This window comes from Aquila chrysaetos, chromosome 9, assembly GCF_900496995.4.
Source record: "Aquila chrysaetos chrysaetos chromosome 9, bAquChr1.4, whole genome shotgun sequence".
Taxonomy (NCBI): Eukaryota; Metazoa; Chordata; class Aves; order Accipitriformes; family Accipitridae; genus Aquila; species Aquila chrysaetos.
In genome coordinates this window covers 10,485,675-10,504,372 of record NC_044012.1, presented here as the reverse complement: position 1 = coordinate 10,504,372, position 18,698 = coordinate 10,485,675, and the positions used below count along the sequence as shown (strand labels likewise).

The following is an 18,698-nucleotide window of genomic DNA, read 5'->3' as shown; positions in this document are numbered from 1 at the left end:
TGATTTCCCCATAAGAAAGAATGGTATTTAAAAACATAGCTGTTCTGAAGATCCTGAATAGGGCTGCTAGGTACTTCAGAAACAAGTTCCAACACGTAGGAGGTTGAATTGGTTTTGTATAGCATGTGGAAAAAGATTTCAGTCCAGCCTCTACTAAGCCCACTGAAGCTTTCAAGCATACCTGATATTCTTTTAAAAGATCTTAGACCTCAGTCAGAGATCGAGTACCTGATGTCCTCAACTCTTCATGAACTCAGCAAGAGTAAAGGAGGAGCCCCTCTTTGCATGATTACTTACTATGAGCTGCATCTTTACTTAATTTACATTTTGCTGACCCAAAGCCCAGTGAATTTATTTAAAAATCTTTCCACAGATTTTGACTGACTTAATCAGGCTAATGAAGAGCACCTACTGGCTCCTGTTACTGTAGTAAGAGTTTCAGTTTTGAAAAGCTCACAGTCATCTGAGTTTCAAGGGGGAAAAGTTTGAATCCTTTTGCTGAGACACAAAAGAGAAGAAGCTTCTCTGTCTTCTGATTCTGGGCCCAGGCCCAGCACAAGGGAAATCTGCCACTGACCTAAAGGAGAAATGGGCACATTCTACTTACTGTTGTTATCTGATCATCTACATTTCTTTCCCTTGGATTTAATTTAGTATCTTTCATGGACCATAGCTCTGCTCTGTAGAACTAAAATGCTTGGTGGGATAAATAGTAAAGTGATCTTTCGTGAAGGAGACTTTTAAGCATCAAGACAAATGGGTAGAAAATTATGGTATTCAAGACCTGGCATTTTAGTGTTTAGTTCCAAGTATCAATATATTAGTGTTAGGGCACTTTTTCTTCATATATATGATGGATAAAAAATAATTCTCTCTTATTGTCCAAACTCCAATGCAAGTAATGTTGCCCCCTCACTTTTGGCAATGAAGTTCACATTTTAAAAATCTAATAGGGCCGTAAGTAACATGTGCCAGATTTTCAATTAAATAGCTTTTTGGCACCTTTACAACTGTACCTACAGATTGTTGTGGCTAAGGAGGCAACTAAAAATCATTCAAATAGCTTTTTTTTCAAAAAGTAACTTCTTGTATTTCATTAGCAACTTATGATCATGATACTCAGTTTCCCATATTCTCTCCTAAGCGTGGTATCTTTGCTTGTAACGCTGACATTGCAAATATCTATTGCTATGATACTGTTAGTGGAGGCTACAGATAAGGTTCCTATAATTTTCTCTTGAGGATAGAAAGGAGATGAATTAATGTCATACAAGCAACTTTAACTTTGTATTTTTTTCCCTAGCTTCCAAGTGTTTTGTGGGGGTTTTTTTGTTTGTTTTTGGTTTTTTCCCCTCCTCTGTTTAACAGCCTCAGTAATTTGGTTGTGTTTTCAGAGTGATTTTATAGAGGTATTCCTGTAGTATAAATAATGAATCATCAACACTATAAGCATGAATTCTACTTTGCAATTCTCCTTCAAAGAGACCATAGTATGTAAACTTATACATCTAGTCTTTACCAGATCTTTTTTTTTTATTAGAGGATTCTAAGCAAGTATTACAAGAAGTAATACACAGTTTGACAGGCACCCACTATCCATGTATGTTGGTGGTTGGAAAATCATTCCTCAAAAGATTTAAAGGATTACTTACAAAAAATTGTAATAGCAATCATTGCTTGCAGTTGATTACCATGTATTGGTGTGAGCAATACTGGACTAAATTCCTCCTGTTGTCTTAAAATAAAGCTTCATGTTTGAGGAGAAGAGGTGAATGGACTCTTGCATTTTACTGCAGTGAGGCCTGTATCACAAATTAAGTGGTACTGCTAAGTTGTCCTGCAGTATGAGGTCTGCACCTTTGACATAGCTTTTAGGTTTCTTTCTTTTTACTTGCAAACAGCGCAAACTAGAATAGAATGAAGGAGCTGCTTTCTCTTCAGCTAGTATGGAGACCTTGATACCAGAGGGGCCAAGAGGTACTATGTAATGATGGCTACCACTAAAAAGAACCAGTGCATCCATAACAATCAGTAATGATGATTCCTAATATTAAAATTATAGTGTTACATGCAAGTCACTTAAGTATGGTAACTAATGCTGTTGATTTCATCTGAGAAGGTGGCAGCTGGAAAGCTCAGTGATGTGGAAAGTGGTGGTTTCAACATGAGCCAATGTCCATGTCACTGAAAGTAAGTGTCCCCTGCCCTGTCGCATACTCCCACTGTGTTCCTTGCACTACTTCCTCCAAACCATGATCCCCAATCTGGAGCTAAATAGGCAAAAAGGTTGTGTGCATGGGGTTTTTGTGTGTGTGTGTGTCTGTTTGGAGGTTTTTGTTGGTTTTGTGTGTGTGTATGTGTGTGTTTTCTGGGCCGGATTTCTACTGATTTAGCTACCTAAGTTGGAAACTCACAGCATAGTCAGATGGGCATCAATGCAACACAAGGGAAATAGAAGTGTAAGAGATGGAGGAAGTGGTGTAGATCTTGGACCACAGCTCACAGGCTGAACTTCTTAGCCATATCATAAAAGTGCAACCTCGGTAACTGCTAAGCGAATGACACCTACATATATATGTGTATATGTGTGTATATATATATTTTGCAACTGAAAATGCAAGAGCATGGAGCTTGCATGACGTAAGTGGAGAAACAAAAATACTTGCTAGTCTCTTGCAAAAAATACAATGATAGTTATGTTTTATCTGAGAGATTCAGTTCTGTGAAGTTATTGTACATGTAAAAAGTAGCTGATGCTTGAAGTTCAGTACAGCAGTCACAGGAAAATCCTTCTAGACAAGAAAGCAAATGCTTTTGAAATGTTACCATAACTTAATAATGGACACAGGAACTCATTACACTGCATCTCATTAATATCATGCATCTCCTTCAGCCCTGAAAAGAATCCTTGGTTGCAGTACTTGTGTGCATTTTAAATAATATTATCTTAAGGTTCAGTGTATCTTACGGGGCAGTCATGAGGAGGAAGGGGTTACTGACCATGAAATGTGCTGTTGTCTGCATTTTTTTTTTTTGGCCTTGTTTCTTGTCAGAATAACTTTGTCGTCATTGTAGACCACACTGAGTTTTTAAGGGATAATTATACTAGGAAAGGCAAGGAGGACTGATGTCTGTTAACATCATTTTACTGCATGTAGATGTGATCTGCAAAGAGAAGAATGTTGCTTAAAAAATACAGCAGCTCTTGAAGCTGACCTTGTTGACTCAGAATGTTGGAGGGGGAAATAACTTCATGAATTTGTCAGGTCTCATTGCAGTAAGTATTAGGATAGGTTTGTTGCTAAGGAAACCCAAAAGATCTTACTTAACTACCTGTCATTCATAAATTATGACCTGCTCTCTGGGAAAGCAGAAGGTTCTAACAGAATTTTTTAAGATGCAAACAATAGCTAGTGAAAAAAAGGCAAATCTGGAGAATGAAGAATTCATTGTGAAATAGATGTCTTTTTGTTTACTTTGTTCATTTGTTGTATGTTATGACTCTACTAAAGTTGCTTCTGTTGCATAGTTTCCATTTTGCTGATGACCTACTGTCTGCTTTTAATAATGGTAAACAGAATCACTAAATCTGCAAAATACATGTGCTGACAGGTTTAAGCTACGATGAAAACAACACAGTTTATATGATGTTGTTACCTAATAAAGAAAAGCTGAAATTAGAACAAATATACTGTAACTCTCCAAAAGGAGGATCAAAGGAAAAAAATAATGATGCGTTTGATGACCATGTAAGTAGTTCAGCTGATGATGCTATCTCTGATGGAACAATCCATTAACAGCTGGGTTTATAGGACAGCAGCCTGGAAATCTGTCAGTGTTTCCTTTGAGGTGTTTTTTCTTAGAATACATATATTCTTTGGTGATATATAACTACCATGAGGAAATGTATCATTTTTGACAGACTTGCCTTTATAGTGACATATGTCGTGAGACAGGATATTTTTCTAGGTTTATTTTTGATACTGACGCTTTCCATTTGAGATACTAGGTGCATTTACTAATGATATTTTGACTTTTCTTTTGCATGTGTTGTCAGTGACTTATTAAGCATTAGTTTAATATTTTCATATAATAGCAATCCATTCCATAATATGGCTTGTCTCAGTCATTCACTTAGTTTAATTCTTGAACAGTGACTTAGAATGAAGAGCCAAAACATATTTCTTTATTAAAAAAGAAATACCCTGAACTGTTGGGGCCTAGTGATTAGAAGAATGATAGTGCAAGTTAAGTGGCACCTCTTCATATGCAGTTTCAGTCCTCCTAATTATATTGTTAGTATGAAATCAACATCCATCTGTCTCGGGGCCTGGATAATATTACATGAGAATTTTTTACTATGACTGATCCCAAATTACAGTGGATGAGGGGGTAAGTAAGAAACATGCAACACCTAGAGATAACAGCCCGCAGTGTCAGCCAAGACAGAGCCCTGAAGGAATGATCCAATGCTCTATAAAATCACTGGACTATTTTCTGGGAATGTTTTGTCACATATGTTTGAAAAGTGGCTATTTAAAAAAGGGGGAGACTCCTCTTAAGTTAAGGTACTCTGGAGGAACCTCTTTCTTTTTATTAGCTGTAGAGTGATGCTGATCTCCTAACGTAATTGACTTTAAAGCTCCCAGAGGTGTGGTACATGGACCTCCAAGGTGCCTGCCTGATCTTGGAGTAGGTAACCATGAACGAATAACACTGTTATCTTCTATTTTAGTGTTTTTAAATAGTAAAAAATATAACCCAAGGTATTGTTCAAGGAAATATCTAAGGCTTAAGTAACTTAACCCTTGAAGAGACAGGAAACCTGGAATTACTTTTTTTTTTCCTGCCTTTTTTCTGTTCATAGTTATTTCTGGAATTTCCCATTCCCTCACAACTACAATAGGACTATTTGTGTTAATAAGCACTAAAAGGCTGGATCTTTATTCTGCACTATGTGTCAAAAGACTCTTGAGGACGTTTTGACTCTGATGAATAAATATTCCAGATGAAAAATGAAATTAAATGTAAAGGGTGTTTTCATGAGAACGTATACCAGATAGCATTTGAAACTGATATGATACAGTTTCAATATAATTGTGCAGCTTTAAACAATTTAAATAAATGTTTAAAAAAACCCAAGTCATTCTATGATGAAGATTTTACATGATACATTTCAGCCTGGCATTAATTTTATACATAGTAAGAACCACTTGATCATAAGCAGTGTTTAGTCTCCGGGTTTCTGTAACCATTATACAGTAAATGACAGTGAAGCCGTGGGCACTGGTTAAGTAATAATAATCAGTTAAGACAAACTTATTTCAAAATAATCTCTGGTAGCCTCCCAAGCCATGGAGTTGATCCACAAACAGGGTTCTAAACAGCAATACCAACTTTTGCATGTCAGCAGGAATGCTTAGGACCTGCTAATATTTGAGGAAGTTTGCCATGTGACATGTTTTAGGATCACATTCCTAGAAAGGGCTTTGCCTTAATTATTCTAGGAATGAATTCTGAGCAGGTGAAGGAAATACTAGCTGCAATATGCAACTTATGTCTTAAAGAAAGACCCTAATTTACCTCTAAATATGAAAACAAAAAAACCCCAAACTACTTAAGGTACTTTCTTTTCTAAGACATTCTTTTCCATCCCTCACTTCCCAGTCTAACTACTGGGAAATTACAGAAAAATATTTCTTTTTTTCAGTACTGTTATCAATGACTTAACAGCTTTCAGTTGTGATCATTTCGCATGGCACAATAAATTTCTGCTTAGAAATGCCTGGTGCCTCTCTTTCATCAGGTTTTTCTCCTTTCACTGCTGCAGAGTGGGGTTTTTTTATATGCAGCAATAGTTAGCACTTCTAGAGTGAAACTGGGACAGGTGTAGATAAAGGCTGGTCAGACGATACAGCATTGCAACAGATATGATGACAGAAAGTGAAGAGAACTTTGTGCCTTAGCCTCCCAACATGCAGGCTGAGGTGTGAGAAGATTTTTGACTACAAATACAAGCAGCAAGTAATGAGAAAGGCATGGTTATTTAAGAGGAATGGAAATGCCACAAAAAGAAACTATCATAAAATGGTTGTAAACAAATTTAAGCTGGAAATAAGAAGGTTGCCATAATAATTAGGAATTAGGTCTGTCCTTAGGTATTCTGAAATGAGTATAATCAGCACAAAAGATCTTTGCAAACTCTGTTATAGAATAGGTAAGTTTCTATTAAAAGTGATTACTGGCAGCAGCAGGGGTAGGACTGGGTAACTGCAGAAGATCCTCTGACTGAAATGGCTTCCTGAAGGATGATCCGTTAGTAGACAATAGCAAGATGAAGGCAGCTTGGGGGAAAACCTGTCCATACAGCAGATATAACTTGAAGGTGCTGCCACTGGTGTGGTGGCATTGACAGCAGGTGAGAACCTCGCTAGGGCAGGGCTCTGTTTAGAGATATACCAGAGACATCTGAAATACTAGTCTAGATACACTTGTTGGGAGCTTACTTGCAGACCCTGACCTCTCAAGGGCTGGTTTAATGTTGGGCACTAAGACAATCTCACTGTGCTTACTCGATGGGCTGTGAAATGTGGGTGTCATGTAAAAATCCCTTCACAGCAGAAAGCAACTAACTAATCAAAAAGCAATTAACTTGTTTCTATACCTAATACTAATTAGGAAAGCACTAGGATGTGAAGGGAGGGGCTTTTGAGGGTCTAGTTGCTCAGAATTCGGAGTTGAAAGAATTGAGAGTTTTATCTCATGTCATGATTTCCAGTGGATTTAAAACTGTCATATTTCCAGTGGTGTTTTTTACTTTACTGACTGAAAATCTCAATGAGGGTATTGAAGTGAGATCTGAACTTAACCACAAATGTCCATCTCATGCTTTGCCAACTGTCATTGTAATGTGCCAAAAGCTACTTACCATGCATGCTTGCAGGAAAAGTGGCCTTGGCAAAGGAATACAGCACAACATAGCAAGTTTTTATGTTAGTTTCCTGCAAGCCTAATTCTGTCTTTCAAGAAAATCTAGGAAGCTCAAGCCTTCTTCCCTCTGATACGGCTAACTTGCTTCCTCAGAAGTGAGGGATGGAAAAGAATGTCTTAGAAAAGAAAGTACCTTAAGTAGTTTGGGGTTTTTTTGTTTTCATATTTAGAGGTAAATTAGGGTCTTTCTTTAAGACATAAGCATTTCCTTTTGCCACTTTAAAGTAATTTTAAAATGGATTTGCCTGTTTAAACAATGCAGACTGAACATGGGTATTAAGAGTACTGAAATTGATCAGGCCTAAACAAGACAATTTTCCCTAGAATTGATCCTATATAGATTAGGCAAGATGACCAGATGAGGTAGAGTGAGCATACTTAAAACAAATGAGCAAAAAAACCCCCAGTCTGTTCTAATGTGAATACTAGGATAATGGGTGACTAACGTTTTATCGTAGTGTGCCCTGCAGGACACATTTCAATCTGAAATACAGAGAGGACTTTTGTGGCTTCCATTAAAACTATTCCTGAAGCTAAATCCCTCCATCTCGCTCAAGAGTCATTCCTCAGTGATGTTCTGTATTAGGCAGTCAAGAGTCATGGATGAAAAAGGTGATAACCTTGGTTGCCCAAAGCTCTGTACATACCATTAAAATCCAATCACTAAGGAGTGAAAAAGCACTTAGTGGAGTGGGGAGAAATGCATTTCTTCTGGCCAAAAGGTGAAAAGTTGATGAAATTCCTTTCATGCAGGGAATCTCAAATCTCCTCATTGTTAGGATTTTAGAGATTGTCATCAAGAAAATGCAATCGTTTTCAATTTACTTGGTCCTTGATTGAAACTGTACTTCAAGCCATTTAAAACATGTAAGCTCAAATTATTTTTAAACAGCCTTCTTATTACGTATATATAAAAAGATAATTAGGAAAGCTCACTATAGGTGCATGTATTACAATGAACTCTTGGCACAGTGAACGTGAGCATGAGCTTGTGATTTCTATCTATAAAGGTATTATCCACATAGTGTTAACAGCATGTGTTTGGGATGTGTAAAATGTCAACTACAGCCATCTTGATCAAACTCCAGAAGACTTTTTTGATTAAAGGTCTGCTGCCTGCCATATAATTCCACATAATACTCTTGATTTTTTTTTTCTTTGATTCTTCTTAAAAGTTTAAAGATACTAAAAATTCAATTAGATGATTTTGTTTATACCATCACAGTCAATGTTGAACAAATTGGCAAATACTGGATTTACAGGCTTTCCAATATTTCCTTCAAAGTCATATTTACTATGACGGAAGTTAAGCTGTGGCAGGGAGATTGTTCTTATATTTGGTCCTGGTTGAATTTGTTCAAGTTTCCTAATTTGGGAGGAGAAGAATTCTGTGGTTTAGAATCGTTGCCAGATCATGTGGATCATCTTTCTCAGATGTCTGAAGTTTCTTAGAAACAAATACTTTGCTACCTCTGGAAACACAGACTATGAAACACTAACTTAACTTCCAGCACTAGTACAAGTATCTGTACATGTTAGAAATAGGCTCTAAAATACAAATCCCTAATATCTTGAAACTGCTAAGTTCATACCCACTGTATTTTGTTTTTATATTTCCCTTCTACAACTCATGTAAAATCAATCTGACAGATGCTAACACAGATCTGAGATGAATTAGAAAGCCATTAATTATCCTAAAGGGATGTTTATGGATAGGAGCACTGTATATTTTGGGCTGTCAAGACAAATTGACCAAATGGCTTCTCTGTAACCACCCTGCAACTATGGCAGGCTAATGACAAAACTCAGTGCATGGTATTTCTCTAAACCTAACGTAAAATCTAATGTAAGAAAGTGGTTAGTGGATTTGCCAAAACTACTTTTTCTAAAATATTTAACTATGGTAGCAGTGAGAAAACAGCAAAACCATTAACAATAATCTTTACTTTTGACCTGTGATGCAGATCTGCAATTAATGGCATGAGCAGTGTTTCCTTGTGTATGCAGAGTCAGATCTTGGGCCCCTCAGGGACACAGTCCACTCTGCCCAGAAGGGCATCTTGAGGAGGCAGTGGTTGGACACCTTTATGTTGCTCTGATCCTAGTACTGATGTCCCAGAATAGTTTCTTAGAACAAGGTAGGACACAAGACAGTTAACTTGTGCCAGACTTATTACAGAAGCAGCTGGAGAATTTACAGAAAGCCCAGATCATCTAGTGCTATCCTGTATCACTCGCGTATCTCTTTCCAGAGAACTCCATAGAGGTGGAAAGTCCTTCTTTGGGCCTGTTTCAAACTGGAAATGGAAGCAACCTTTGGTATAATCTTAGGAGACCTGCCTGCTAAAGAAATATGTTCTCAGAGCTTGTTCACAGGAGTCTGAGCTTGTTCTCAGAAATCTGGCCAACTGCCCACTCAAGCTGTTGCTTGGGTGTCAGCTGGCTGGCTTTTATTAGTAAAGACTCAGTGTGGGTCCAAAAACCAGTCTAAATTTTTAAGTGGATTTATATGAAGTTCTACAAATTTAGATGCCAGGCTCGGAATAATTCTTCACATTGTGAGCTTTCTGCTAAAATATTTACACCATCTCTAAAAGCCTATTTATTATATAGTATGACTTTGTAATACATAAAGGGTTGCTTGTAGAACATGCATAAAATAGAAAAAGCAAAGATCTATATATTGTACATTCATACTACTGACTTGCTCTATATTGCATATGTATACAAGAAGTCAGAAAAGGGCTGGTCTTATTGGTTTACCTCAAAACAGAGTCTGCTTAAAAGGAAGAAAAGAAAAAAAAAAGGGGGGGGGGATGACTGTTCAACCATTATTTGCTGTTTGTAAGATACAGCACTACAGAAAGCCTGAAGTGATGTTCTGCTTCAAACGATTTCTGTTGGTTCATTGGAGGGAGTAACTGAATTCCTCCTTCATTTATTAACCACAAGGTGCATGAGGCACACAGAGGAGATATAGATGGCCTAAAGTGCAACTCTTGTCACTTGTGATGGCTGTTCTTGTATCCTGTGAATGCAGGCAAACATGTGGAAGGACCTGCTATATAATTTCTGGAATAACTGTCTTTGGGAAGAGCCTCTTCTAGCAATGTTACTTCCCTGAGCAATTAGAACTGCCTGATATTTGAAGGACGCTCTTCTCCAAAGATGCTACTACAATCCAGGCAACTCTGGCTCTCCAGAGCAGGTTTGGGTTAAACAGCTAAAATGGTTGTCCTCCTTCACAGATTACTGATATAAGATGAACAACCCCAAACAATTTTTTCCCTATCCTAAATTAGGAGGGTTAAGTACAATTACTAGGTATGCCAGAAAGATATGTTTTCTTCAGTTCTGCTTTCTGATAGAATACCATGGTTAAGAAAGCTGAGAAGTGAGACTTGCTGAAAAATACAGGAAGATTTAAAGGTTTCTTGCACCTTTTTTTCTCTTTTTTTTCCCCCCTTTCATTTTTTATCGTTTACTGTTATCTGAACAGTCTCAAAGTCAGTAACAAATGTAACCTGAATGTTCTTGAAAAAAATATGTATTTTTCTCATGGAAGTGAAACTTTGACTTGTAAAATAATTTCTTTCAAAGAAAGATATTCATAAGTAATTTTACTTGTGTGTTTCATTAGTATGCCATCAATATGATAAATTTTAATGTGAATATTAGTAAATGAGAATTGGCTGTACACATGCCTTTATTTAGTAAAGATATATTCTGCTACAGAAAACTTGAACTTAAACTAAACAAAGCCTGTCTGTATTTAGAGTTTGTGTGACCTGTATTTCTGTAGTGGGTATAGGTCTAGAAGTTTTATTTTCTTCTTTAAGACGGCTATGCAAGTACAGGACTGTAATACTCAGAATCTTAGAAAAGTGCTTACCGTGGAGGTGAATCGGGATACATGACGTTGACCTGAGAAAGTGTATCCAGATAGGAACCAAAATCAAAAGCTGGGGGAAACTCCTCCATGCAGGTGGATCTCAGCTCTCCAAAAGAGCCACCATAAGAGAAGCCATCTGGAGCTGGAAAACAAGCAATTAATACTTGCTGCTCTTTTCCTCCATGGTGGATTCTCTGAGACAATATCACTGTTTATAACACTGCCATAAATCAGAAAATAAAACCTATTTGAGGCAGAGGAATTACTGGTATTCTGGAACAATCAGGTTTCACAGGACATTTTTATTCCTTCAAGAGAAAGTTAACATCATCTATAGATGAACTGTGGTGTTTCAGGCTATGGCACAGGGACTATATATTTAGTGCTGCCCTACAAGATGCAAGTGTCTAAAGCCTTTCTTGTGCCTCAAAGGTTGAAAAGGAGTGTTGGTACTGCTGCATGCGGCTTCAAACATTAGCAGGACTGCTGAAGTTCCAAGGAGCTGCATACATTGAAACCTTGCCAATTCTGTGAAGGTTTTTAAAAGGCGGCTTAGGTGTTTGATTGTAGGTATGTGTCTTGAGAAAGTGCTGTTCTTAATAAAACCACTAACAAAAAGGGGAAAAACTGGAAAATAGTAGAGAAAATCATCCTGGTGCCTGCTCCAGGGCTTGCTTAATGCTTTCACGCAAAAGCTTCATAGCTCCACAAATATCAAGAAGTTACTGCTATTTTCTGTTTTAGAGGATCGTTAGCTAATGCTCAACATTCCGGGGTAAATTTCCCTAAGAATGTCCCAAGCTGTGGAGATGCAGCAGTCTCCACTTCCCTGCCCCCCACAATAAAATGATCCCTCCTTTTCACTCGATGCATTAAAATAGTACCTGGAGAGAAAGGCCAGCTTCTAAAATGACATCGAAGCAGTGTCTCTCAGCAGAGGGTAAAAGGGCAGGACTCACCTGCACTGCCTGTTCCTCCTTCTGGCAATTTTCACCTCTGCCAATGTATTTACCAGGACTAATCCAGTCTATCATGCACTGTGCTTTCCTTTTGCTTGATAAGTGAAGGAAGCCAACTTCACAGTGACTCCCGCTGCTCCCATGCTGGCCAGTGGAAGCATGCCAAGATATTAGGACAGCATGCGCTGATGTAAAATTTTCACTTTGGTAGACTGGCACAATTTAGCTTAAGATTATTCTTTTGAATTTCTCTGAAAATAATCACCATGCTTTTCTTTTTCCATTTCTCTAGCATCATTATTTCTAACAAGCAGTTTGAAAATTGTCATTTATGTTTTTGCCTGGCTTCAGGGTTTTTAAATTAACATAGCAGTAGATTTAAATGTAGTGATTAAATCTTAATGGTCAGTATTTTATCATGCCAAAATATTGCTGTTGATGGGCAAAACAGTAACTCCAATTTGGGTTTAACTATTTAATTCCAAATTTAGCTACTGAAAAGTAGGAAAAATAGATGTTACAATAATAGATGTTACAATAATAGTAGACATTAGTTTTCTGGATTTTTTTTTTTTTTTCCTTTTTCCCTCTGTATGTTACCATGGGAGTTTGCATTTCACTTCTTTTGAAGCCTAAAATTTATTCCCAAAACATAGATGTTATTCACTTATCTGTATAAATGTTTCTGGAAAAGCCCAAAATAATTATTCCTGGCTCCAGGTGGACAAACTGATCCTAGGAAATGTGTTTCTTTTAGACACAAAAATTCCTGGTCCAAATAATTAAATGAAGTCCAACTGACTTCAGTGGATACTTGATTTACCACAGTGAAATCAAGATTTGAGCCACTGTGTTTTTATGTGGCTCACTATTATTATCTTTTCTATATAAAGAAAAAAACTCAACAATACGCAAAGAACTGTACTCTCGTAACAAACTGCAGATATAGGAGCCTAACCACAGATGATATAATTGTTGATGCTCCACTCAATTCATTAATCCATTTATCATTTGAATTTTTACTAGCTGAAGACTTACAAAGTAACTTTTTGTAATTGTTTTTTCCTTAAATATAGAAATAATCAGATTCTGTCATTTTCTTGACAAAGTGGCTTTTAACTTCTGGACAGCAAACCCCAAATTGGCCAAAAATATAATTCTACAATTAACTCCTTCATATTCCCAAATTCTTTTAAAGTATGGGGGGTTTTGTTGGGGGGGTAAGGGGATAGCAATTGGCACTTTTTTGATAGCAAACCAGTCTCTTTAATGATGACAGTAGTAATGACATTGATGTCATCAATGACATCATTAACAATGATGATGGTTGTAACGACGTTTTGATGCCCTGTTGTTCTCTTTATATCCGGTTACTAACTTTTGTGGTCAGAAGTAATTGTCCAGTCATTTTTGTAGGCTGGTGCACACACTGCAGAAGTGAAAACATTCCTGGCTTTCCAACAGATAGAAATTACATTATATGCTATACCAAGGCTATAATGGGATATGAAAATAAACTATCAGGAGTCTAGTGATGGGGAAGTAATCTTATACCATATCAAGGGAAAATAAGCTGTTTAAGAAATGCTGTTGGCATTGGCCTTGTTTATGTTAACCATTAACTTTGGAGCTTGTACTATGTGAATTCAGTGCCAGAACAAAGATGCTATTAAACTACAAAGCTGCCTGTGACCTACTTACCCTATTTTTTAAATTTTACTTTCTTTTTATCCCTTGCACAGTGGCCAGATGCTTTTTGTTGCCCATAGCACAAGATTATTAATAAAGTTAAGCATTATCTTGCTAAACTAGCTATCTTACCATAAACAGCATCTCTCCTCAGATGCGGGTGTCTTAACCGTCCATCCTTTCGCAGACTGCCAACAATGATTGTAACACAGGATAGAAATAGCACAAGTCCAATCACTACTCCAGCCACCAGAAGGGGTGAAACAAGTAAACTGGTATCATTTCCGTTTTCACCATAGTTGGGGAATTCACTGGTGGGGCTGCTCTGGTTCAAGTGAACTTCTGTACAGCAGAGAAAGAAAGAATGTGTCAGTTGTGAAAAGAGACATTTACAAAGTGTGATAATACAGATGCCAAAACTAAGGGCTTTCAAAGCCCTAATAGACAGCCTAAGACAGATCCATTTTACAAATTCATGCTCTTATGGACAACCTATTTATTAGACCGATTTCTGCAGCTGTTAGTAATTGACTCTGGGGGAGTCACTCGGCAATTGTTTCCCTGTTATTAGGGAATATCCTACTGGAGTCAATGATGTATGTTGCATAATTTTGCTTATTCCTGGAAAGATTCTTTGTATCATGAATTGATTGATGCTGAAAGAACTTCAGTGCACAAGGAGGAATGTAAAAACTCAAAAATTTGGGCTCCAAGTGGAACAGAGGAATTGTGTGTTGTTACTAGGTGTGAAAAGTCTCCAAGGTTTTGTAGAGAAAGTTTTGGGCTAGAGTGAAACAGAGGAGCATGCTTTTGTAGCATAAGGCATGCTTTAGTTTGTGGGATGAGTCTGCACCCCAATAAACTGATTTGGAGCAGGGGGGGGGAAGGGACTCATGCAGACTGGGATTCTTAGTGAGGGAGTGGATTTCCATCAAAGACATGGCTTTTTATTAGGCAGAAGCTCGGGCAATATGGTGGTCCTCTTGGCTTTAACATCTAATAAATTGTTGACATAGAAAACCATCACAATAAGCACTTAAAATTTGCTCATTAAAAACCTGAAAGTAAATAAGCTTAATTTATTGCCCTTTGGGCTTGCCAGTGTGTTTAAACAGTAACCGAAGGATGGTGCCAAACCTGTGCTTTAGTCCAGGCTTTCCTAGCATTCAAACTGGCTACATGCCTTGCGGAGAGGTTAGGTTTGGTGCAGTCGTTCTCATTTCATCCTCCCTAGTTTGGCCTGATACTGTGTAAAGAAGGAGCTGAGTGGGCAGGCAGACCTCACCTTAAAACAGTGTGGAAGTATTGTGGTCCAGTAGGTACACCCTGTGCTTCACCAGGTGACTGCAGACTGAGCTGAGCTCTGTCTGGCTTGTGCACCTTTGTTTCAGGCAAGCCATTCCACATAGCAACATTACTACTCCTACTTCCACCCCATTTTGATTTTTCAGTCAAAATGTGCTCATGTTGTATGTGGCAAAAACTATAACTGCTCTCCTCTGTTAAAAAAAAAAAAACCAACCCTCTAGATGTATTATTTAAGTTCAATAATAATTCTGCTTAAGGGAGAAAAATGGAAAATGCAAGAATATCCCAAACTATGAAAAGTCAGAATAACTCCAGTAATTTACTTCCAAGTCAAATATCTGTTTGAGACAAGCTAGAGAGTATCAAACAGTAAGTTTTCTCTAGACAATCAACCGGTGACATATGATTATACATGTGAATTAATTGCCCATAGACATATTTATGGGGGATTGTACTGCTAAAGGAGGGGAGGTAAATGTTAGAAATGATGGGAAAAAGAATTCAGGATTTCAGCAGATGGAATCCATGCTTAAGTAAAAGGCTCCGTATGTTTATTTGTGGATAAAAGTTTGGGCATGCAGTAAAGGTAACCAAATTTGGGCCTAGTCTTGAAAACAAGTTGCAGTAAGCACCCATTCTCCTATCCTTAATCCACAGTTTACTAAAAAAATCCTACAAACACACACACCCTCTCAAATTAAAAAGAAATCTCCCACTAGCTGCTCAGGATCAGACTATGTATCGAGTAAACCAGAATTTTATTGATGCAAGAAATTATTGGACATGCATATATACCAAGACTAGCTTTCAAATATGGCATGGATATATTTTTGTATCTGGCTACATGCCAGTTGAACAGATAAATAATTTGTTTTCTACAGGAACTAAGGCTAAAAATTTTGCTCTTTTGAATGTTCTGTAAAGTGAATATATGCTTTTGGAAGTGCAAGTGCTTTTTACATGGATGGATGTTAGCAGATAGTTTTCAGCAATGTTTTCCCCACTCTTTTCCTTTGGGATATACTACCTAGTGTCTTGCAGTCACAATAAGCTTAAAAAGATGATGATGGCTTCAAGCCAATGTATGTTATCGTTGGCTAACACTTGACATTGAGAGAACTGACTAGAAATATAAAAAAACTGGGGAATTAGCATGTAGTAGGGTTTTTGCTAATTTTTTAGAAGCACTTGACTGTTGGCTGAGAATTGTTATAAGCGATTAAGATAGCCAAGAAATGTGCTGAGCTTTTACAAAGCATTTTATGCCAAAAGAGAAAATGGAATTTTCTTAAAATTAAACTGATTCTGTAGCATTAAATCAAAAAGGTATGGAAAACTGTCCCACTTAATACTCTTAGCGCAAAGAGTTTTCAGGTATGGGGTATGTTTGAGGGGTGGATTCCACTGATCTTACAGCCCTTGCACTAGAACTAAACTTCCTCAAATTCTAATCATGTTCCTCATTTGTACAGTTTTTTTAACTATCTCTGTTGGTAATGTGTCCAACAAGTGTGTACTCCCACTGGCTTTCCATAGCCTTGTTTATTCAGATTTTTGCAAATTCTGTCTTTGAAAGATGCAAATATCACAGCAGCGCCAGTTAGTTTAAATCACAATTGCAGGGAATTGACACCTGAACTGAAAGTCCTGGCAGATAATTTAATACATAATTTTGGCTGACTTGCAAAGATAAAAGGGAAGAATCAACTTTGTTGCCATTATGATGAGAACGTGAGCCTGGGATATGAGGTTGCTCCATGCACTATCAGGCCTGTGGTCTTCAAATTGAAGTCAAATAGTACTGTCACTGGAGTTGGTGATAAACTTCCTGTAAAGTTCAGTGGGAAAGAAAAGAGGCTGCAGTGAGCGCTTTCGGATCTTTTGAAACTTGGACAACTTCTAAATGATCCTCTTAACAGGGACTGTCTAAAGAAAAGTAGACTAGATTTTTTTTTTTTTTTTCTTTCCAGTTGTGTATGGAAGCCAGCTGGTATCTTAACACATTGACTATTTTTGAGATTCCTGTGGTGCCACACAGTGTGAGCACTAACATTTGGTCCTGTTTTGCTTTATAGGAATTTAACAGGTTAGCAGTGACTTCAGAGAGAAAGTACTCTCTCTTATACTCTCCACCTGTACTTGAGGTATTAATTTTTTTATTTCAAGACAGCCCATTTATCTAGCACGTTCTCAGGGCTTCCTGACCTGTTCCAAATCTTGTCTATTTTACCTTGTTTCTCACCATCATGAATCTTTCTCTTTTTTCATGTCTTAGACTAATTGAACCCAGTCTCTGCTAAAGACAAGATACATTACAATATTGCTTTTATTAGAAGGAATGAACAACTCCCCTTACTCTAGCTCCTAGAACAATGTGCAGCTGATAAAACTTCTCTTATGGTATTATTTTCAATTTGGCACTGTGAGACTTCACAGACTGACTTACTACTACTGGAATTGTTGAGGTGACTAACAACTACAGAATGAGACACTATGTTGATATAAATTCTTTGGTTTTGAATTTTTGGGGGGCAAAAGAGTTTATGTTACTTTTGGCAAAGGAACATCTTACAAGTTTTTCTCCTTTTATCCAAATACATCTTTTGGTAAACTGTACATTTCTGTATATAAAAATGCTATGTTTCTTCATTCAGAATTGAAGTATCTGGAAATTTATGTGAAGCCCATAAATATAACAGCAATAGCAGAATGCTAACTTTTTTTTTTTTTACAATACATGCATAAATATGAATACTTTATATCTAATCCTCTAAATATGAAATATATTGGATGCAGAAACCATTGCTTTTATCCAGTGATGGGAGTTGTGTAACTAACCAGACACGGCACAAACGGAACATGCTGGCTGTTGCAGTCGTGAATACAATGCAAGGGGCACATGTGGCTCAGCAAGCACTTAATTTAGAATGAGAGTACTAGTGGAAAATTGCCTACACTATCAATTCAGTGTTAGACAATAAATTAACAATCTGCAAAACCCTTTAAATATCGTATTATTTCACCCAGCGCTCCTGCATCTCAAGAGACCAACTTGTAAAGTAACTCCACGTAAGTGAAGGAGGTGTAGTACAACTTGACTTTTTTTGTGTATGTTGTGCTTTCTCATTAATCTGTCTTTGAAGGGACACTTCTTATCCCTTTCTAATTTGGCAGAAAGTAATGTTGAAGTTTCAGTTGGGTCACATCCTGTCAGAGTGAAATGTCTTGGTGTGCAGATGTGTCATGGGAGCTTGGTTCATCCAAGATATAGCCCTTTATTAGGAGGGGCTTCTCTCTTCTTCACTGGCTTTTACCTGCTCATATCCCAAATGAGACAGAAGGGAAGCACTACATATAAATGAAAATCACTTCTCTCCATACTGAATCAGTTGGGGTTTTTTGTTTGTTGTTGTTGTTGGTTTTTTTTTTTTTTTTTTTTTTTTTTTTTCCTGAAGGCACATCAGCTCTAGTGAAGCCACAATGGTCTCTGATAGGGTTTTCTTTGTTCCCTTGAAAAATCAGAGATGATTTTAAGGCTGGCTCTTACTAAGATAACCAAATCTCTTGCCCTGGTTTAAAATCTGTCTATCATCTTAATAAAGATGATAATTCATTCCTCTATCACTGATGGAGAAGATGAGACATGGAGTGGTTTTGGTTCCTAGACTGAAATGTGCATGAACAGCTCATGAAGAAGTGCTGATGTGTTGCACTGGAAGGATTTTGTGTGCATAATCATACACCTCTACATCCCTGCCAGCCTCAGTTAAGCCTTGTCTGAGTACAGAATGGGCTTAGTGATTACTTGCTGAACTAGAGCTGAAGCACACTGACAGAACAATGTTGTATTACATGTACGC

At 37.4% G+C, this 18,698-nt stretch overlaps 1 protein-coding gene across 1 annotated transcript in view; it reads right to left on the bottom strand.

Moving 5' to 3' along the window:
- BEAN1 (brain expressed associated with NEDD4 1) overlaps nucleotides 1-18,698 on the bottom strand; it is a 63,595-nt gene that overhangs the window by 5,692 nt on the left and 39,205 nt on the right. Inside the window, exons 4-5 of the mRNA XM_030026262.2 lie at nucleotides 13,663-13,872; nucleotides 10,883-11,024 (exon numbers count right to left, since the gene is read on the bottom strand). Of these exons, the coding sequence (XP_029882122.1) occupies nucleotides 10,883-11,024; nucleotides 13,663-13,872 (352 nt within the window). The remainder of the gene's footprint in view (nucleotides 1-10,882; nucleotides 11,025-13,662; nucleotides 13,873-18,698) is intronic.